The sequence below is a fragment of the Triticum aestivum genome, chromosome 3A (genome assembly GCF_018294505.1).
Source record: "Triticum aestivum cultivar Chinese Spring chromosome 3A, IWGSC CS RefSeq v2.1, whole genome shotgun sequence".
In the NCBI taxonomy this organism is placed as follows: domain Eukaryota; kingdom Viridiplantae; phylum Streptophyta; class Magnoliopsida; order Poales; family Poaceae; genus Triticum; species Triticum aestivum.
This window is the reverse complement of record NC_057800.1, coordinates 104,783,767-104,805,709: the sequence shown is the minus strand read 5'-3', so window position 1 is coordinate 104,805,709 and position 21,943 is coordinate 104,783,767. Positions and strand designations below refer to the sequence as shown.

Here is a 21,943-nt window from a genome sequence, read left to right as displayed (position 1 = left end):
CCACTAAATTTAATACTTTATTCATGCAACTATGCGAACTCATCATGCCACCATGCATGAAGAAACCCACCTAACATGCATCATGCATGCTACTTATATTAAATAAATGTTCTGCAAATGTATAATCAAATATAGTATATTATATGTACTTTAATTCCAATTCTGCTATTGCTAATCGGAATACTAAAAGTTCATACCATAAAATCTCATAAAAATAACCACATCCAATTCCAGCTGCAACTTGCGGGGCGTCATCTCTACTTATAACTACAACTTAGGCCCTCTTTGGTTCAAAGGAAAAATGGAGGAAACACATAGGAATAGAAATTTTCTATGGTGACACTATTGAAGCCTTTGGTTCAAAGGAATGTAGCAAAGGAAAAAATGGAAGAAATTTTCTTTTGATGTCAATTTGAGGAAAAAAATGTAGGAACTTTACAATATACTTGGATCTCCTTCTCAAATTCCTACGCAAGAATAATGAGATTAAGATCCTTAGTGGCATAATAACATGCTAATTGTGCCTTTCTGAGTGGTTTGAATTTGATTTGAGTTTGTATATTAGAATTTTTGTGTTTTTCTATTCCCGTGAACCAAACATCTAAGTCTATAAAATTCATGCGTTAACTAGTCTTCTATTTTACATATATGAACCAAAGGAAATTATTGGTGTTACTGTAAATAGAAAGCATATACTACTAAAATGTACTCCCTCTATCTCAAAATGTAAGATCATTTTTGACATTGTCATAATGATCTTACATTTTGAGACGGGGGAAGTATCTTTTAGATTGGTTATCTTATTTTCTAAAATTTTATACGTTGTTGATGGGTAGGTTAATCCAATCACCCTTTTTTACATCTACCAGTAGTGATGGAGCGGCATGGCTGATTTGAAATAAAGAAGAAGATATTTCTATGCAATTTCGTTTCTTTTCTTTTTAAGGTTGCACGGCCTGTATAACTGACGAAGTCGTCATAGACGTCTTCGTAATCAATGGGAATATCTTCTCTCACTGAATGCACACCGTTGGAAGTCTTCAAATAAAAACTCAAAAAATGCGACCACTAGCGTCATGTTTAGAACTTGACCTTGTTGGGTTGGGTTTCACAAGAATCTAACCATCTGAGCTACCCTCGATTCGCATTTTGTTTTTGAAAACAAATAATGGATCATATATCGGTCGGTTGTACTCCGTTTAATTTGCTTCAGTGCGAGCTTGGCCGGGCCATGGATCACCAAGTCATCATCCTGATGCGAGCTTGGCCGGGCCGTGGATCACCATGGAGGATAGAATGCAGATTTTGTACTTCTGGTGGGAGTAGTGGAATGACAGAAACCGGGTCAAGAAGAACGAAGGCAGAAGTCGGCCAGAGGAGATAGTGCACGGGACTAAGCTAGCCACCATGAAATACTGAGAAATTGTGGGGAAGCAAGAGCGACATATTCCAAAGGAGAAGACAAAATGGCAGGCGCGTGAAGCGGACGTACTGAAGTTTAACATTGATGGTGCCCACATGCCAGGAAGCTCTCAATCTGCGTGGGAGTGATTGCACGTGACCTCAATGAAGATGCAGTAGCTTGCATGGCAGGAAGGAATGAGCATGTCCATGATGCTTTCGCAGCAGAACTACGAGCGGCTGAGGGCGAGATGGAGCTGGCCGCCCATCTTGGAGCGATCCGGATCTGCATCGAGACTGACTCACAGCTTCTCCAGCGGCCCTCACGCGGAAGGAGCCAAACTTCTCAGCAAATGCCTCGGCCCTGGACGTCCTGAAGATTCAAATGAGGCTATGATTCTCAAAGTGTGATGTTATTGCATGCAGGCGGGAAGCCAACGGTGCTGTGCACGAACTCGCTAAGTTAGGATACGAATGTAATGTGAATGAACCCACCATATGGGATATCAGTGTTCCGCCGTCTGTGGCCGAACTTGTTTTAGGCGACATGCCTAGCCTGGTTGCGTAATAAAGCGTTTTTGCTTTGACCCTAAAAAAAGTCATCAACCTGATGTCCCGTTAAAAAAAAAATCACCATCCTGATGAAGAGCTCGCGCGTGGCCGCGTGGCGATCGGACGGCGCGGAGCACGTCGCGCCGTAAGGAGTTGCACCGCACGTTCGTGCGGTATATTCACCGAACAGCACATCCTGGTAGATTGGAGTCGAACCGTCCGAGAAGGCAGTGCCCGCCGCCGCCGCCGCCCCCGCCCCCTCAATCCCCCTGCCCCGCCGCCCAACTCCCTCCGCCTCTCGCGCGCGTCGCCGCCCACCGCGCCCCTGCCGTCTCGACCCCGTCCGCAATCTCTCTCCACTGGGTTTCGAGGTATGAGCTTTCGTTCATCCACCGATTAGTTAAACCCTACCGATCTCCCCAATTTCTGGGCGCATCTAGATCCGTCCCTGTTGCTAAATCGCGGTTGCCTGTCTGTTTTACCCGTCGATGCAGGGGAACATGGCGAGGCTGGTGTCGTCTTCCCTCCTCAGGGGGCTCGCGCGGTCGTGCCGCGCGCCCAGCACGGCGGTAAGTGCCGGCACCTTCATCTGTTCATAGTTCTGAGCTTTTCCCGATTTATTTTCGCTCAACTGGTCCGAGCTCTGATCGAGCCCCAAAATCCCCAAATTGCTGTCAGGTTCATTGGGACCTAGTAAGCTAATCGGTTCACTCGTTTACAGTTGCATAAATTTAATGTTACATTCATCTGTACCATCTCTCTATCACGAGATTGTTTGATAAGAGCTATCATGATGACCCTGGTTTTCACCTTTTTTTAAAGCATATCATGTCTAGAGATGAGACTCCGGTGGCCCCATATATTTTAACCAAAAATCCACATGTGTAGAGTTGAGCTCATTTCAGCATTTGCCATGACCATTTGTGCTATAAGGCAGCCATTATTATGTCTGAATGGATGTTATGGATGCTATAGTTCTCTACCAAGTGGTTTCCTGTAAACGTGTTCCATTTAAATGGGATGTTTATGCAACCTGTTTAATGCTGTACGCCTGCATGGAGAGTGCTTCGGTGAGGCTGGAGCCACCTCCCGGCTCTGAGCCTTATAATGCTATAAACTGGTGGTTGTTTGGTTTCATTTTAAATGGAACAGTGTCTATGAGATTTAAAGAAGGTTACATGGTTAGTTTCAGCTTAGACTTGCAATGTTATCACAGTTGAGGTTTTCTCGTTAGCTTCTGGGCATCAATTGTCCTTTTTGCTCTGTGCTTACACTATAGTATTTTCAAGCTTTATTTTGCTTCCAGTTTATCAAAGAACCAACCAATGTTGCACTATCAGCTTTTGTCAAGCAAAATCAGATTGTTTCTGTTTTGATTTTGATCTCATGTTTGCACAATGACCTTGTTTTGCATGATAACTGGAAAAGCAGACCGTGTCACGACCAGCTTTCCAACAGTTCATGAACTACTCATCAGGAATCAGTGGTGATTCTAACGTGAATGGCGGCACAAGTGCAACACGAGTAACCGCTGATACTGATACACATCAAGATTTCCAGCCTACAAGCAAAGGTTCTGACATGTCTTTGCAAGACATCGTTGCTCAGGTATTTATATGCACACATGAGCTTCAGAACATTTATATTCAATCTCTTGAAATGTAACAAAAATACGCATGGCATGAAAATTGTAAAGCTTAATGTTGTGTCATATTCTTCTGCTGTTAATTAATTTCCTTGATGAAATCTTTGCCAGGATATCAAGGAGAATCCAGTCGTTATCTTCATGAAGGGTTATCCTGAAGCTCCCAGGTGTGGATTTAGTGCACTGGCAGTTAAGGTCCTCCAGCAATATGGTAAGCTATATCTCAGAACCAGCTCTCAGTCAATTGTGCCCCTGAAATCCCTAAATCATATCTTGTCTATTGCAGGCGTCTCTATCACTGCCAGAGATATTCTGAGTAATATGAAGCTCAAGGAGAGTGTCAAAGCTTACTCGTAAGTTGCTCGTCATAACCTCCCTGATGTTGTACTTTCAGTTTTAGATGGAAGACAATTGTCTCAAAAAGGAAAAAAAAAAAGGAACTAGCCATGGGAATAGGGTATGGGATGATGTGGTAAAGAAAATATTTTACTATGGGTTAAGATTTAGCTTCAACAACAGATGATAAAACATACAGAATATGATTTTGATTTAGCTGGAGGCTTTACTTGGAACAGATTCGTCGAAAACATGTTGTGTGCCCTTGATTACAACATTGGAGAGTTCTACTTAATGTTCAACTTTCAGAGTTCCAATTTTATTCAGTTTCATTCATATGCATCATGGCGGAAATGACAAATGGATAATTTAACACCTGTTGCTAAGCTGCCGGGGTTTACAAATTATGTATCTCCTGATGGTATCATTATTAAAGCTACTGTTTGTTTGTGCAGTAACTGGCCTACCTTTCCGCAAATATTTATCAACGGGGAGTTCGTTGGGGGCTCTGACATCATATTAAGCATGCACCAGGCAAGTGAACGGATCATCACTATTTCATTCAGCATGTGTATCCAGCTGGTATCTTTCACTTGGTGGTTGACTTATTCTCTAAATTTTCTTCAGAAAGGGGAACTTAAGGATTTACTTGGTGATTCCGCACAAAAGGGCGAGCAAGACAGTGCCCAGTGAAACAAGCTACAGTTGTTAGCATTTGCATGGAGATGGATGCTTCCTCTCTGAGTACTCTTTTACTCGACGCTCTTCCTGCGGTGTTCTGTTGTTTTGACGCAGGATTTTCATCGTCGTGTTGCCAGCCATGATGGAAATCTCTCGGTTCCAAGAGCATCCAAGTTTTCGCTTCATGACAAATAAATGCCACTTTTTCAATACTCTGTTTTTTGTACGTTGTAATAGTCAGGTGATTTCGTTTGGATTCTGTACTTTGGGCTCCGTTTGCGTTGCAGTAATAAATGGTTAGGCTGTTACTTTGTACTTTTTTTTGAAACAAGTTACTTTGTACTTTAGGCTGCTTTTCTATTCCGCGAAGTTAATTTTGTTTGTGTAATCACCTGTTTCCACCGCGAGCGCACCATCGATTCAAAGGCTTGTGGGGTAGTTATTTATGCTGCTTTTCTATTCTGCAAAGTTAATTTTGTTTGTATAATCATCCGTTTCCACCGTGAGCGTACCATCGATTCAAGGCTTGTGGTGTTGCATTGTCTGAATACAGAACTTACCTGTGTAATGCATCTTGCTTGTATAAACTTACAGCATAAAACCTGCCCAAATCGAAGAGCAAGGTAGTGACAACTATGTCAAGGGCGGATTTTGGGTTGTTTGGAATAATCAAAACAGCCAGGTGATAATTTTTAAAAATTCTAAAAGCAATTTAATTTTTGTAAAAAGGCCCCTAGATCCATTATAAAGGATCATCAACAATACAAAGGACCCAAACAAACTAGAAATTATATTCCAGTCCATAGAGCACCAAACAAATTTATCCACCAAAACGAGCCGCCGCCACCGCGTCGCACTTGAAGCCGGCCACTCCGATCTACGGCCCTGAAGGACCGGCGCACAGGTAGAGCCGCCGCCATTGTCGTCGTCGCCGTTGAATAAACCAGGATCACGAACCACGCCTACGCCTAGATCCAGCGATACGAAGACCGGCGCCCACACAACGCCTTGCGCTCCTCAACGTCGATGATGAAACCTCCTCCGGGGAGGGCGAGGTGGACAAGGAGCCAGGGGAAACTTATTCTTCTCGGCACCGCCGTCGTCGTCGCTGTTGAAGAAACCTGCACATGATCACGAACCACTCCTACGCCTAGATCCACCGTTGAAGAAACCTGCACAGGATCACGAACCACTCCTACGCCTAGATCCACCAATCCGAAGACCGGCGACCACACAATGCCTTGCGCTCCTCAGCGCCGACGATGAAACCGCCTTCGGCGAGGTGGACAAGGAGCCAGGAGAAACTTATTCTTCTCAACACCGGCATCGCCATCACCGCGCCGCCGCAAGAAAGCTAAACCTAACCCTACGACCCTATCCACATCACCGACACGGCCAACTAGGAGGAGGGGACACACGAACCTGTCGACGGGGAGCGGGCGGGTTGGAGGAACTACCCTGCCGCCTCTCTTTTCGCGAGAGAAGAAAGGAAAACTGGCAAATGTTAAATCCTGAAAACAATTTATGGGTACATATTGTTGGATCTAGTATAACACTCAAAATCTGTGCCAAAAATATATAAGGTTGTATCATCCACAAAAGAATCTAAATAGACTGTAAGAAAAAGAGAAGCATCTCCAACAACTGAGTCTCAAAAAGATAACGAAACAGCATGTAAATGCAATTTGTTCTGCAAATGTCATCCACAAAATATTTAGAGAAAAAAGTTGAAACTTGAAATGTGAAAACTGAACCAGGACCCTCCTTTTCCAATGGCCCCAAACAACTCCTTATGAAGCTCGAAGGACATAGTAGTGTTTCTTGTTGCACTGTAACTTCGACTCTCTGCTATGTAACCCTCCTTCTGGGTTTGCTATCAACAATGCAACTTGTCTATCTTATGAATGTTTGTTTTTCTCTAACAACAATGCAAACTGTCATATCTTGTGAATGAAACTTCCCTTTACAATACATATATATGTCTCATTAAGCACGTGTGAGATCTCGGTGCTGTTTTGGTTCGTTCACAAGTAAAATAATCAGTTCAGTAGGAAAAAGGATAGAACACATTGAAACAAAAATATCACTGGTAACCAAAACCAAACTGATCACAATGTCTCCGACTATGGATGGAAACACATACCAAATATATGGAAATCTCAATAGTAACAAGATTCAGCGAGGCATGTCTGCATATGAAACGCCAAGCTAAGACATAACCGTATACCCAAAGCCCAAGTTGGCAACCCAGCCATTTTATCACTCAATTCGGCACAACCACAGGTACTTATTATTTAGATGCCGCCACACCGAGCCTTTCTCAAGGCATCTCTTCATTCGATCAAGTTGACGAGGAACTGCCGAGTTCCAAGCTTGCCGTAAGCCACTTGACGACTTCGTCCATCTCCTCTGGAACGGTATAGTGCCCGAGTCTTCCAAGGAGAGGAGATCAATCAGCACAAGGAAATCACAACATTCAATGGGAGTAAAGAAGGTAGCAAACCTGCTGTAGGACTTGAATTCCACATTTGCAAACCCGGTTGACTTAAGTGCATCAGCAGATCTCTCTCCATGTTTGTAGAGGACCACATCATCAGCTGCAAAAAGATGATAAAAGTCGCAATTTACAGATGGCCTCTGCATAACTAAACATAAATAGAGGACTCAGAACAAGTAATGCAGTGCTGATGCATCATGAAAGCAGATGACCGTTATCAAGACACCTGGTCCAAAGACCTATATGTTCTGCTAACTCGTGTTCTGTTCATGCCCATGAAAACTTGAGGCATGCATCAATTTATTATATAACAAATTTGCTTATCACAGTTTTTCCATCAAAATTTGCAATTAGCATAGCTGATCATCGTAACTAACCTTGTGAGGAATGCCACATGGAAATTACATCAACTTGGTTACTAAGAGCCAGACACTATCAAGCTGAGCTGCTTAGGCAACGAAAAAACAGAGCAAAAATCCTTTCTGGTGAAACTATTGTTTGAATCCAGGTTAAAAGGGGAAAGGAACTGCCCATATACTTGATAAGCAACTCAGTTCTGTTATATATGCTGCGAAGAAGCAACTTCAGGTAATACAAGTGTGTAGCTACAAACCTACAACCGTTCTAAATGTTTCATAAACATAAGAAAGATGTTTCTGGTTTGAAGCACACAGGTCACTAGCTCCAGAAGAAGGACGGACTGTTACATGCGCATCTTGGGGAAATACAGTGTGCTGAATGCCATCATTAATGATAAGGTGCTTATTTCAGTATTACGCAAAAAACTGAAAATCATGCTAAAGATATGCACCTTTTCCATGACAAAGCATAAGGGGTAATGATGAAGCCTTCTGTGCAGCCTCCTGTGAGCTCTCAATTTTGTTCTTCAATGACCTGAGGTGACCACACAGCACAAAGTGGATCAGCCGCAAGGAAGCAGCTTCAGTGAAACTTGTGCACATAAACATACTAGCACAAACCTGGCACATGGGAGCCAGCCACTGAGACCAACAGCCACACTTAGGTTCACAGGGTATGGATTGCCATTTCCATATTTTCCATGAGCAAAGCAAGTACCAGAGTAAAGCGCAGTAGCAGCACCCATACTAAAGCCACCAACGCCAAGCTTGACTGCGATGATTAATGTAACGAGGTCAAAACTTTTAGTGATGAACAAGACCCAGCGGAGTCCATTCTACTGGATTATCAATATATGAGACCAAAATAGCTTGGTTCTTGGCTAGAAATGTAAAAAATAAAAAAATTGCCCGCAACACAATAGAGAAACAGATAATAACAAGGAATGCCATTCCATATCTGTTGTGCGCTTGATAAGAATGGGTTTGAAGAAAGTAGACAAACGGAAACTGGCATGAAATCATACTGTCTGCAGGTTCGGTAGACAATAAATTTGCAACATGTGCAGCTGAGGAATCCAGCCCCTCAACATCATCAGGAGAATCTTCTGAAAGATCAGCAACATCAAACCCTGTGATCCCGGAAAAAGGCAAAACCATATCAGCACACATCTATCAAAACAAATAGCTATTACAAAAGGAGTTAGCACAATACATCCAAGACATAAATAAGAAAATCCATATGTTTCAGAACATACATGCAGTAGATGGGAATCCACCAAAAATTGCCACAGGCCTCGTAGGTGCAGTTGGGCAAATCCATTTTATCTGAAGCAGTAGCAAATCAGAGAATCAGAAAGACTTCTGACAGGACACATACTTGAAAGTTAAAATCTAGTTCCTAACTTACATTAGGAAGGGGAAGAGTTTCCAACAGTTGAGACCAGCTGCAAATATAATATAAAACCCATTATGTCTATCGGTCTCCAAAAATAACTTCTAGTTTTGCATTACGTTGAATAATTTTGAGCATAATGCAATTTCCTTAAAACCATGATAGCACAGAAATACCTTTCTTGCCAATAATAATGCAACGATTTTTTTATGTGCAAAGAAGCGTATGTAATGAACGTATTATAGCACGGATCATAAAAAATGTCGCAAAAAATGTCTATTCGCCCAATCAGATGACTCAGGAGGTCGGTATCATCCGCACACATGCTTATTGGGCAGGAAATTAATTTCAACAAAGCGCTATCATATAAACAGTACGAGAGTGAGATGTCTCACGTACAGCGTTCTACAGTACAGTTGGCTGAGAGACATGGAAAATATACAGGAGATCCTACGACTACGATTCATCAAGAATGCAGGACGAACAGACAGGTCGTCCGTCCATCATCGTTGAATCCGTGAACGCATCAATCCCAACAAGCGGAGCTGCGACCCGGAAGGGCCAAAAGAAGGGTTTGTTGCGTACCTGGCTCCATTGTCGCCGAGGCCGTGGAGCCAGACGATGGTGGCCTTGTGCGCGCCCTTGGGCCTCACCACATGCGTCCTCCCGTACTCGAACGGCCGCTTCCCACCTGCAACCCGCCCACCATTCCGTCACATCCCGACAGAAGCACATCAAAGCCGGCGCATCGGCGCCGAATCAAACGAACGAGGGGCACAATCAGTCACAGGCATAGTACGTACCGGCCGCGACGGAGCTGGCGCCGCCGAAGCTCATCCCGCGAACAGTCGCCGCCGCCGCCGCCGCCGCCTCTCCTCTCCTTGCGACCACGCTCGCCAACGCCACGAATCCAATGGCCTGGGCAGCAAAGGGGTTAATAAAGGCGACGGGCGCGCGCGTGCGTGCGTACGAGGGAGAGGGCTGGGGAAGAGAAAGGGGGAAGATTTGGACGGCGGAAAGGGGAGCGCCTTTCTCTTATGGGAGTGAGTGCGGGGGGAAGGAATCTACGGGGGAGATTGGCTGCCGGTGGCAGGGCACCACACGGGCCGCGCTTGTCTCCCAGTCCCAGTGCTCCACCACCACCACTGTGCCAACTGAGCGCGCGTGATGGGTGTGGCAGGCACGCCCACGAATGGAACAGTGGCTTGCTACAGGACCTGCGGGTGGCGGTGGCGGTGGCGGTGGCAGGGAGGAGAGAGGAGGTGGATCGGGGCTGCGAACCTCTCGGCCGGCGGCGATTCGGGAGAGCTGAGGACGAGGGAAGCAGCGGGCGGGTGTCGCCGGGGCGATGCGATGCGATGCGACGGGAGCTGCTGAGCTCGTATCGTCCGGATCTTTCTCCTCGGTTCTCCTTCGCAGCGGCAGCGGTGTGGGGTTTCCGCTTTCTTGTTCCTGTGGTGGGGAACGTGCCTTGTTCGGTTCGCCGATGGACTCGGTGGTGTCTCGACACATCATGCAGCACTTTTTTCCAGGTAACAATTATATTGGTGTTCATAAGGATATGGTGTGCCTGTGTGCGTTCATAGGAATGAGTGTATGCGTGTATGTATGAGCGCTTGCGTCTGTACTGATGTTCAAAAAATTATATCGTGCTCATTTATGACTAAGAGCATCGGCGCCCAAACCGCCTCAAACGTCCGGCCAGATGGCCCGGTCACCGGCCGGTCACGAAAATTCGACCTAAACGGGCTTCTTAAACAAGATTCAAACGCCCGGGCTGACCGACACCCCTCATATCTAACCCAAATATAAGGCGGATATGAGGCTTCTAGATGCGTCCGGACGCGTCCGACACGTCGGACCAACAACCCTACCCCATCACAATTTGCACCAAATCCACCAAACCCTTCCTCCTCATCCCGCCTTCCTCCTACCTTTCCCGCACCGGAGCCCCTCGCTCCCTTGCTCCCCATCCTCACCATCGGTCCCGATCCGCCGTCGTAGATGCCGTCCAGCCCGCCCCGACCACCACAACAGAGACTGCATCCGCCTCGTCCGTCGGCTCCCCTTCCTCGGCTCAGTCGTGCAAGCCGGAGAATGTCGCCTGGAAGATGCGACAACGCTAGCAGTGAGAGAGGAAAGCGGCGGTGGCGTCGCAGGGAGGTGTGGACATGGATGAGCAACTGTCTCGCCACCGCGCCCAGAACCCCGCACCCCATCCATCTGTCCGCCGACACGGATTGCGCCGTCGGACCACGTTGGGACAAAGGAGGATCCGACGACCGATTTGGGCATTCTGGAAAGCTTTCCGCCCATGCAAATGTCGGCGATGAACGTATGTCACTTGCCGCGGCTCGTTCGGGCACGAATGAGCACAGGAACCGGTGGCGCCCGGGCTTCCCACGACCTGTTCGACAGAATGACACGACTAGAGTCGATATGTTTTTTTTGCTCTAGCCCAATCAAATTAGCACATAGCATGTTCAATGTTATGCATAGACCGCTAATTCATTTTAGACATGATGAATGCTTACAAACCATGCCCATTTAGGAGGTGTGCCTATCGGACATGATCAATGACAATCAAGGCCCGACCCAAATGGAGTATTAATTGGGGAGGCACTGCATTTGAAGTTGGGACAACATACGATCCCAATCCGAGCAAGAAGAAGATGAAGACGGCGAAGGCAAGAGGTCCGGCATTCTCAACTTTTGAGGACATATTGTTGGTCAAAGCTTGGTTGGCCACAACAATGGATCCAATTTGCGGCACCGAGCAAAAGGGGGAACAAGTGTTGGGAGAAGATTTGGAAGGAGTATCACGAACAAAAGGAATATGTTGAGTCGCACCCTATCGTGACCAACCGTAGTGTGCATCTCTCCAACATCGATGGGGGATCATTCAAGGGGAAGTGAACAAGTATGTCAGCTACTACTCACAAGTGACCAAACGCCCTCAAAGTGGGATGGGAGTGGCAACTCACGCAAGCTCAATTGCTTTATCTTGTCATCATTTGCATATGCTTCTTGTGTTTGCATTCACGTGCTCATACATATGTTGTTTGCTAGACGGCGGTGACGTCCACTTTGTATCACGAAACGGAGAAGAAGTCATATGCTTTTAGCCATTGTTGGATCATATTGAATGGAGTGCTAAAGTGGACATAACTTGTGGCCAATCTCAAGGCCGACAAGAAGAGGAATGATGGCTCAAGCTCCCACCAATCAATTGGGGTTGGACGATGAAGAGGACGATATTGTCGTCGATAATGGAAGAGCCACCGTGCCAAAGGATAACCGCCAAGTCATGGGAAACAAGTGGGAGAAGACAAAGGGTCTCCCGTGATGTCGCGTCTACAAAAATGTCCTCCACATGGACGAGCATTTTTTGGTGAGGGAAGGTACAAGCTCATGTTGGATGCGCAAAAGGAGAGGATAGATTGGGACCAGAAGAGGGCGGAGAAGAAGCTAGAAAATGAGAGGGAGAAGATCGAGTTGGAGAAGCAATAGGTGGCAATCAAATGGGAGCTTGAGAAGGCCAAGACATTTGGAGAGACTGAGCTTGAGAAGGAGAGGTTGCAACTCGCACGGGATAAGGAGGATGCGAAGATCATGCTGGCGGACGAAACCCTCTTGGGTGAGCATGCAAAGAAGTGGCTTGCGGAGAAGAAGAAGGAGATCAACGAGCGTAGGGAGTACGAGGCGGCAAGGGCGGTTGTGGCAGCAGCGGAGCATGGCACAAGGCAGGTGGAGCATGCAGCCCGGATTCAGGCGGAGTAGGACACAAGGATGGCCTCAGAGCAGGCGGCATGGATGGCGTCCGGCGAGTGATCCGGCCAACAAGCGAGGCATCTGCCACGCTCGGACATTGATTTCATTTTGGCATGTACAGATTGTTGAACTATGATTTGCTTTGCTTTGTTTCGAACTATTGAATTCAGACAATTTTTATCATAAGGTCGATGTGCATGGATTCGAGGCTCCGCATTTGAGGTATGTGGATGTGCGGCAACCCATATGAGGGCCGGTGGGGGTTGTTCACGGACGCACACGCGGGCGTATGGGGGGCAGATTTGCCAAGTCCGGCAGTAGATGTTCTAAGTAATAAGGAAGGTTGAGGGAGGGGGCTCGTTGACCCGTTACAAGTAGATTTATTCAAATAACTGGTCCTACCAATCTCTTGCGTTGAAAATCCAAGCCCCTTTCCCATCGCCTCTGAGAGGCGACGCGGAGGGCGACTTGGATCTCCGTCGCTACCCCCCTCCTCCTGCCTTGCCACTGTCAGAGGGCATGGCTGGGCGAAGCCGATCGACAACAGCGGTAGCGGGGCTCTAGCATTCTCCCGCGTTGTGCGGATGGTGCGGACATGTGCACAAAGCGCGTGTTGGGCATCGTGGAGTGGCAGGCAGTGTGGTCGGCCGTGCGTGCCTGGGCTACGGTGGCCGGATCTAGCCGGCATGCAACGCGGGCTGCGGCACCACGGATCAGAGCCCACTGCCCTGCTGATATGTCTTCGATGTATCTATATATTTTTATTATTTCATGTTAATTATTATTAATCTTTTATGCTTCATATGCAATTTTATATCATTTTTGGGAACTAGCATATTAACCTAGTTGTTGGTGTCAAAACCGGCGGATCTCGGGTAGGGGGTCCCAAACTGTGCGTCTAAGGTCGATGGTAACAGGAGACAGGGGACACGATGTTTATCCAGGTTCGGGCCCTCTTTATGGAGGTAATACCCTACGTCCTGCTTGATTGATCTTGATGAATATGAGTATTACAAGAGTTGATCTACCACGAGATCGTAATGGCTAAACCCTAGAGGTCTAGCTTGTATGGCTATGGTAATGAATATTCCTCCCTCCGGACTAAGTCCTCCGGTTTATATAGACATCGGGAGGATTTAGGGTTGCATAAGGTCGGTTACAAAGAAAGGAATCTACATATTTGTTCGCCAAGCTTGCCTTCCACGTCAAGGAGAGTCACATCCAGACACGGGTGTAGTCTTCGGTCTTCGTATCTTCATAGCCCATCAGTCCGGCCCATAGTTAACAGGCCGAACGCCTGAGGACCCCTTAGTCCAGGACTCCCTCAGTAGCCCCCGGACTAGTCTTCAATGGCGAGGTGTTCGGCGCATAGATTGTCTTCGGCATTGCAAGGCGGGTTCCTCCACCAATGACCTCCAAGTAGTGTATTCGGCCTTCCATTTAATGTTGTACCCCTCGGCTTCTGTGTATCAACAACTTCAGCTTCCACGTGTCAAGTGAATGCGAGAGGCCAGGGCATTTTTTCACACAACATCCCAGCCACGCGAGGGACATCGTTTATTTAACGAGATTGGATCCCAGGTCCATTCAATCATCTCGTGGAGAAAATCGTCAAAGGTCGCTAGGAAAGAACACTCCAACATGTCTAGCATCACAACCCCTCCTCCCGTCCCTGCGGCCCAGAAAGAGGCGAATGGGAGAAGTGCTCCATATCCCACCGTCAGCTGGTGGAGCTGCAAATGCAGGGGTTTCTCCCCTCTGCGGATCTGGTCCCTTTTCGCGCAGGGTTGGCCTCCTTTGACGGCAAAACCCAGGCAGAGGATTTCCCCAATCCATCTGGGGGGAACGAGTGTGTTTCGTCCCCTATCTGCTAAGGGGCGTAGGATTTCCAATTCATCCATTCCTCCGAGGGCTTCTGGAATATTATGGCCTCCAGCTGCATAACTTTACTCCAGCCTCCATCCTGCACATTAGGGGTTATGTCGCTTTATGCGAACTATTCCTGGGTTGTGAGGCCCATTTTGAACTGTGGAGAAAGTTATTCTGCCTTGTCCCGCGTAACCATGAAGGATCGATATTTGAAGTGGGCGGAGCCGAAATATGGCGCATTGCCGAGACCGGATACCTATCCAGCACGCCGAAGAAGGCGTCTGAAGAGTGGACTTTCGAGTGGTTCTACATCGAGGACGTTGTACTTCCAGACCCAGCCTGGAGGGGTCTTCCTGAGTTCACAAGTGTTCCCTTGAAGAAACGTCACAGCAGGCGCCCTCGGAGCCTCGAAGAGGAAGATAGTGCGGAGGTTCGCCAACTCTTGAGCAAGATAAGGATGCTCGCCTAGTCCGGATATACGATGGTCGAAGTAATGGTGACCTCCATAGTGCGGGGGGTCCAGCCACTCCAATACAAAGGACTTCCCATGTGGCACTATAATGGGGAAGATGACGCCTCCCGCTGTGGCAGGAAGGGTCCAGACACCCCTACCGCCCTGGCCAAAATATTGGTCGAACTGTTGAAAGGGGAGGAAGAGGAGTTCCTGCGCATCAAGCACATGGAAGGATATTCCATGTATAGTCCTCCTAGCTGGGTAAGTTCCCAACTCCTCTGCTCTACTCATTCTACTCCCCGAGCTATGTTCAACGAACATTAAAAAGATTTCCGAGGGGCTTTACAACCCTGCCCCGCAGCCGAAGGGCCACAACCGGGACCTCGACCCCGGATTCGAAGAGGATCCGGATATATTCGTGGTGCTCGTGAATGGGGTGTTTTACCAAACGAACTATGACGGCACAGAAGTGGCCATCATCACCGATTATCCCGGTCTTCTTCCTGCTCCACACGTAAGTAATCCGGAGATATTTCATCCGAAAAAGTTTTCTCATACTGCCTCACCCACCGCACTGTCCTGTGCTCAAAAGGGGAGGTGCTCGGTGCGTCATGCTGCCCAGGGGCATCTTCGAAGAGAGTGGCCCCCACGCCGAGCAAGCCTTCGAAGAGGAAGGCAAACAAAGATACGGCCGAGCCTTCATCAAAGAGGTATGGATTTGCAAATATGCACCTTGGCAGTCACATCCAACTGTGACCTTTATGTTTATCCTGTATTAGGAAAAGTGTATAAGCCGGACTATATCTGGGGGTCCGGCTGGTCATACTTCCCAGAGCCAGGATCCAGATCCTACCGTAAAGACGAGGGCTGATGCGGGGGTAACGCCGGACTGTCCTCCAGTCGAGGATTCGGAGGATGTATCCGTCACTAACTCGAAAGTGGAGAGCGCCATGAATCATCGGCGCCGCAGGGCCATTTTATAAGACCCCGACTTTTCAGAAGAAGCATTTAACACCTTCGGCTCGGCTAATGCATACATCCGAGCTGCTTGAGATGGGCTTAACAGAGCCACAAGGCAGCATTTAAAAGATGTGCGGGTAAGTTTACTTTGTCTGATTATGATAACCATATGCCAGTAGCCCCCCAGACTTGAAGCAGTTGGTACAACTGATTTAAGTATCGTTGAATAACCAGGTTCTTACGGAGAAGAACAACCTGTTAGCCCAAGAGCTAGAAAAGTGCCAGACACAGCTAACTACTGCCCGTGCCGAACTGGAGAAATCCAAGAAGGCGTCTCCTAGTAATGTTCCCCTCCATCGATAAAACAGAATGGTATACCGATAATGTTAAACACGGTTGCTCACCTCCTATCAGGATCACTAGGTCAACTGCAAGAACAACTGAAAACTGCCCAAGACGGAGAACGAGAAGCCAAGAAGCTGCTAGCCGCAGGCGAGCGTGTGCTCACAAAAGTCGTACTAGAGAAGAACAGCTCCAGGATTTGAATACCCGATTGGGCGAGGATCTGAAAGATGTACGGGCCCAACTGGCCGACTCCGTGAAGGAGAATAAAAGGCTACGCGGCGACATGTTCGGTATGTGGCCGAATTTGCCTTATAATAGTTCGGAGATATCAGGAACTGACAAAGTTATATCTGTAGGTATGCTGACCGGCCTTCCCGAAGATGAGATGTCCGGATTCTCAGGCGATCTGCTACAAGAGCTGTCGCGTATTCATGAGCAAGCTCGGCAGGCGATGCGAAGCGTTGCCAAAGCCTTGTGGCCAGCTGCCTCCCCTCCAGGAAAGATGGAGGAGCTCCTATAGCTATTCAAGGGGGCGCGGCGGCGCTTTCGATTGTGGAAAATATCGGTCTGCCGAGAAGGGGCTCGAGAAGCCTGGGCCATGGTGAAGACACGGTACACCAAGCTTGACCCGAATCATATGGCTCGGGTCGGACCTCTAGGGTCAGACGGGAAGGAAGTTCCCGTTAATTTGGTGTATGACCAAGTAGCAGTAGCTACCAAATATTCCCAGCCGGATTGTAAGTTAGATAGCCTGCTGGAGGGTATAGAGGAGGAAATTTTTGAGTTGAAATCGCTGTGTATTATTCCGTCTAGCTGAATTGTAAAACGATTGTCATGGCAGACGTTTTCGCTTTACCCTCTGGACCCGAAGGCGCGGATTGTTTCCAAATACCCGTGCGGCCAAATAGACTGGGGTATGCATGGAAACCAGGCGTAGGGGTCATAGTTGCTTGAACAAACAAGTTGTATCCGGCTAGTTATGTTATATTACATTATGTAAGAAACATCTTCCAGAGAGAATAGTTCCGTTAAGGGTTCCTTTCCCTGGGTGTGCATGCGTTAAAGCGCATGCCCGAACTGTGATTGAAAAAATGGCAAATGGAGCGAATGCAAAAAACATGTTTAATCCACCGACCGAATATTCCCTTAAGAACGCTAGCTTTCGGCTTCACCCAGTCTAAGGTATACATCCGGATGACCCGGTAGTAACAATCACAGAGGTGCTCTCTTTATGCCCTAGCCAAACTAACGGGAACATAGGGCATAAGCATAGGAGCCAGGCAACCCAGCTTGGCCAAAACTTAAGTCATATCGATGCATATAATGGCGAAGAAAAGGTACATATGGAAAAAACGCATATGTGATGGGCTTGATGCCCGGAGAATAATAGCAAGCTTCTGTATTAGAAGCCCCCAGGTATAATGGGCGTACATATTTGAAGACATATGTGTGCGTCAGGGGTGCGCGGTCTAACCGCACGAAAGCGTTAAGGCTAAAGAGAAAAAACGAAAAGAGAGAGAAAGACGAAAAAAGTATTATGGAAACAACAAGGAGAAGGAGAGGAACAAAGAGTTCGACGCTTAGACATAGAATCTTCGGAGTCTGGCTGCGTTCCAGGGGTTCGGCTCGAGGCGGTTGTCTGACGCATCGCACAGGCGGTACGCTCCTCCGGTGAGAACTTCGTCAATGATGAAGGTACCCTCCCATTTGGGCTTAAGTTTGTCCTTTTTCTTCTCCGGCAAGCATAGAACGAGTTCGCCAATGTTATAAGTCTTGGACCGTACTTCTCTGCTTTGATATTTGCGGGCATGTTGTTGATAAAATGTGGAGCGGGCTTTTGCAACGTCACGCTCCTCCTCCAGGGCGTCTCAGCTGTCCTGCCAATCGAGCTCGGCCTCTCTCTCTTCGTACATGCGCACCCGAGGTGAGTCATGTATAATGTCACAGGGTAGCACAACCTCTGCGCCGTACACCATGAAAAAGGGTGTGTATCCGGTAGTGTGAATGGGCGTGGTCCGCAGCCCCCAGAGTACAGAGTCAAGCTCCTCGATCGACCTAGTGTGTGTCTGATTCCTTCAAAGACCGCACCAGCCTGGGTTTGATGCCGCTCATTATAACACCGTTGGCTCGTTCTACTTGGCCGTTTGTCTACGGATGGTAGACAGAGGCGTAATCAAGCTTGATGCCCAACTTAGCGCACCAGGTTTTCACCTCATCAGCTGTGAAATTGGAGCCGTTATCAGTGATGATGCTGTGTGGAACACCGTAACGGTGTACAACACCGGATATGAATTCTATCACCGGCCCAGACTCAGCCGTTTTAACTGGTTTGGCCTCTATCCACTTAGTGAATTTATCCACCATAACCAGCAGATATTTTTTATTATGGCTTCCTCCTTTAAGGGTCCAACCATATCTAGTCCCCAGATCGCAAAAGGCCAAGTAATGGGGATTGTTTGTAGGGTGGTGGGGGGCATATGGCTTTGGTTGGCGAAGAGTTGGCATCCGACGCAATGTTGGACAAGGTCCTGTGCATATGCTCGGCCCGTCAGCCAATAAAACCCTGTGCGGAAGGCCTTGCTAACAAGGGCCCGAGCTGCGGTGTGGTGCCCGCCAAGACCTGCGTGAATCTCAGCTAGGAGCTTCCGCCCCTCCTCCTCGGATATACATCTTTGAAGGACTCCGATAGTGCTTTTCTTCTAGAGCTCTCCGTCGTGAACCTTGTAGGCCTTCGAGCGCCGGACAATGCGGCGGGCCTCATTCTGATCCTCGGGAAGTTCCTTCCTATTAAGGTAGGCCAAGAAGGGTTCGGTCCATGGGGTAATGACTGCCATAATGAGATGGGCCGACAGAGTTATTTCGGAGGCTGGTCCTTCGATGGTATCAGTGTGTTCGGAATCTGGAGTTGTGTTCGGATCCCGACTAGTGTTGCCGCTCTCCCCCTGCCATACCATGGATGGCTTAAAAAGCCTTTCCAGGAAGATATTGGGTGGGACGAGGTCGCGCTTGGCGCCGATACGAGCAAGAACGTCCGTCGCTTGATTACTTTCTCGAGCCACATGATGGAACTCGAGCCCCTCAAAACGAGTCGACATTTTTAGGACGACATTACGATAAGCTGCCATCTTCGGATCTTTGGCATCGAAGTCCCCATTTATTTGAGATATTGCAAGGTTTGAGTCCCCGCGCACTTCCAGGCGCTGTATGCCCATGGAGACAGCCATCCGGAGACCATGCAATAAGGCCTTGTATTCGGCTGCGTTGTTGGAGTCTATGTATAGTATTTGGAGGACGTATTGAACGACGTCTCAGTGGGGGACGTCAAAACGACGCCCGCTCCTAGCCCTGCCAGCATTTTGGAGCCATCGAAGTAGATAACCCAGTTGGAATATGTGCCGTACTCTTTAGGGAGTTCGGCCTCTGTCCATTCGGCGACGAAGTCAGCCAGTACTTGGGATTTAATAGCTCGACGTGGTTTGTATGTAATATCAAATGGAAGGAGCTCAATGGCCCATTTGGCAATCCGGCCCGTGGCATCGCAATTGTTTATTATGTTGTTGAGTGGTACTTCGGAAGCCACCGTGATCGAACACTCCTGGAAGTAGTGTCATAGTTTTCGGGATGCCATGAAGACCGCATATGCTATCTTTTGATAATGGGGGTACCAGGATTTGCATGGTGTAAGGACAGTGGATACGTAGTATACTAGCTTCTGAAGTAGGAATTTGTGTCCGCCTTGTTCTCGTTCAATGACGAGCACGGCGCTCACCACTTGATGTGTTGCCGATATGTATAGCAGCATGGGTTCGCCGACGTTTGGTGCGGCCAAGATTGGGTTGCTTGCTATGAGTGTTTTTATTTCTTCCAGTCCGGCTGTTGCCGCGTCCGTCCACTTGAAGTGATCGGTTCACAGCAGAAGGTGATAGAGTGGCAGTGCCTTTTCTCCCAAATCTGGAGATAAAGCCGGTCAAAGCTGACATGCAACCCACGAGTTTTTGGACTTGTTTAAGGTCTATTGGCGTAGCCAACTGTGACAAAGCTCGGATTTTGGCTGGATTTGCTTCAATTCCTCTATTAGAGACGATGAAGCCCAGCAGCTTTCCTGTGGGGACGCCAAAAACAAACTTTTCTGGATTGAGCTTAATGTCATATGCGCGGAGGTTGTCAAATGTGAGGCATAGGTCGTCTATTAGTGTTTCGACGTGCCTTGTCTTGATTACAACATCATCCACATAGGCTTCAACTATATTTCCGATCTGTTTCTCCAGGCATGTTTGGATCATGCGTTGGTGGGTGGCGCCGGCGTTCTTGAGCCCTAAGGGCATGGCGTTGCAGCAGAATTGCCCATATGGGGTGATGAATTCTGTTGCAGCTTGGTCAGACTCCCTCATTTTGATTTCATGGTATCCGGAATATGCATCGAGGAAACACATTGAGTCGTGTCCTGCGGTAGCATCAATGATTTGGTCAATGCGGGGGAGGGGGAAGGGATCCTTAGGGCAAGCCTTATTGAGGTCTTTAAAATCAATGCACAAGTGCCAGGATTTATCCTTCTTTGGTACCATCACCAGGTTTGCCAGCCAGTCTGAATGTTTTATTTCTCTAATGAATCCGGCCTCGATTAGCTTGGCTTGCTCCTCTCCCATGGCTTGACGTTTGGGTTCGAAAAAGCGCCACAGTGTTTGTTTGACCGGTTTGTATCCCTTTAATATGTTGAGGCTGTGTTCGGTCAGTTTGCGCGGGATTCCTGGCATGTCAGAAGGGTGCCAGGCGAATATATCCCAGTTTTCGCGAAGAAAATCCCTTAGCGCGGCGTCGACCGCTGGGTCTAGTTGTGCCCCAATAGATGCTGTCTTTTTGGGGTTCATTGAATGGACCTAGAATTTGACTATTTCTTCCGCTGGCTTGAAGGACGTGGATTTGGGGCATTTGTCTAAGATCACATCGTCCCTGTCCACCGTGGAGCGCAGTGCAGTTAATTCTTCAGCCGCGAGGGCTTTAGATAATGCCTCAAGGGCCAGGGATGCGGTTTTATTTTTGGCGCGGAGTGCTATGTCCGGATCACTGGCGAGAGTGATTATGCCTTTGGGCCTGGGCATCTTAAGCTTCATGTACTCGTAATGAGGTACATCCTGGAAGCACGTAAATGCCTCCCGCCCCAAGAGGGTGTGATATCCGCTGTTGAAAGGGGCCACTTGGAAGGTTATTTCTTCGGACCGATAGTTCTCCGGTGTGTCGAATACCACGTCGAGTGTTATTTTTCCCGCACACCGCGCCTCCCGACCAGGAATAATTCCTTGGAAGGTCGTGCTGCTTTGCTCAATGCGGCTCCTGTCTATTTCCATTTTGCAGAGTGTATCTTCGTAGATGAGGTTTAGTCCACTGCTGCCGTCCATGAGAACCTTGGTGAGCTGAAAGACGTCCATGATTGGACTGAGGACCAAGGCGGCTGGTGCTCGGACTGTCCTGTATTTTGGTTCGTCACCGGCATTAAAATTTATTGCCGTGTCGTTCCAAGGGTTTATTGCTGCTATTTGACAGACTTCGGCGAGTCCGCGTAGTGCTCTTTTGCGCCTATTGTTTGAGGCGAATGTCTCGAAGACCGTCAGTACTTTGGGGTCGTCGTCTTCTGGGGGGTGTTGTTCTGGGTTATTCTTGGTGAGGATATCCTCGCCGTTCT

The 21,943-nt window shown here is 47.9% G+C and overlaps 2 protein-coding genes across 3 annotated transcripts; one reads left to right on the top strand and one right to left on the bottom strand.

The window, feature by feature from the left end:
- Nucleotides 1-2,162: 2,162 nt before the first annotated feature.
- On the top strand, nucleotides 2,163-5,003 carry LOC123060529 (monothiol glutaredoxin-S4, mitochondrial). The gene is made up of 7 exons (XM_044483285.1): nucleotides 2,163-2,324; nucleotides 2,448-2,522; nucleotides 3,385-3,561; nucleotides 3,710-3,809; nucleotides 3,885-3,951; nucleotides 4,390-4,468; nucleotides 4,562-5,003. The coding sequence occupies exons 2-7, from the start codon at nucleotides 2,454-2,456 to the stop codon at nucleotides 4,625-4,627; spliced, it is 558 nt and encodes a 185-aa protein (XP_044339220.1). The 5' UTR covers nucleotides 2,163-2,324; nucleotides 2,448-2,453; the 3' UTR covers nucleotides 4,628-5,003.
- Nucleotides 5,004-6,684: 1,681 nt separating this feature from the next.
- Nucleotides 6,685-13,074, bottom strand: LOC123060528 (acyl-protein thioesterase 1 homolog 1). Of its 2 annotated transcripts, XM_044483282.1 has the most exons (11): nucleotides 13,038-13,074; nucleotides 10,799-11,271; nucleotides 9,668-9,782; nucleotides 9,450-9,555; nucleotides 8,880-8,916; nucleotides 8,728-8,797; nucleotides 8,497-8,601; nucleotides 8,093-8,243; nucleotides 7,924-8,006; nucleotides 7,119-7,212; nucleotides 6,685-7,047 (listed from the first exon to the last, which is right to left on the bottom strand). In XM_044483282.1, the coding sequence occupies exons 1-11, from the start codon at nucleotides 13,072-13,074 to the stop codon at nucleotides 6,957-6,959; spliced, it is 1,362 nt and encodes a 453-aa protein (XP_044339217.1). In that variant the 3' UTR covers nucleotides 6,685-6,956. The 2 variants fall into 2 exon arrangements, with proteins under 2 accessions (XP_044339217.1, XP_044339218.1); XM_044483283.1 differs by lacking the exons at nucleotides 10,799-11,271; nucleotides 13,038-13,074 and adding an exon at nucleotides 10,146-10,364.
- Between the last annotated feature and the right edge of the window lie 8,869 nt (nucleotides 13,075-21,943).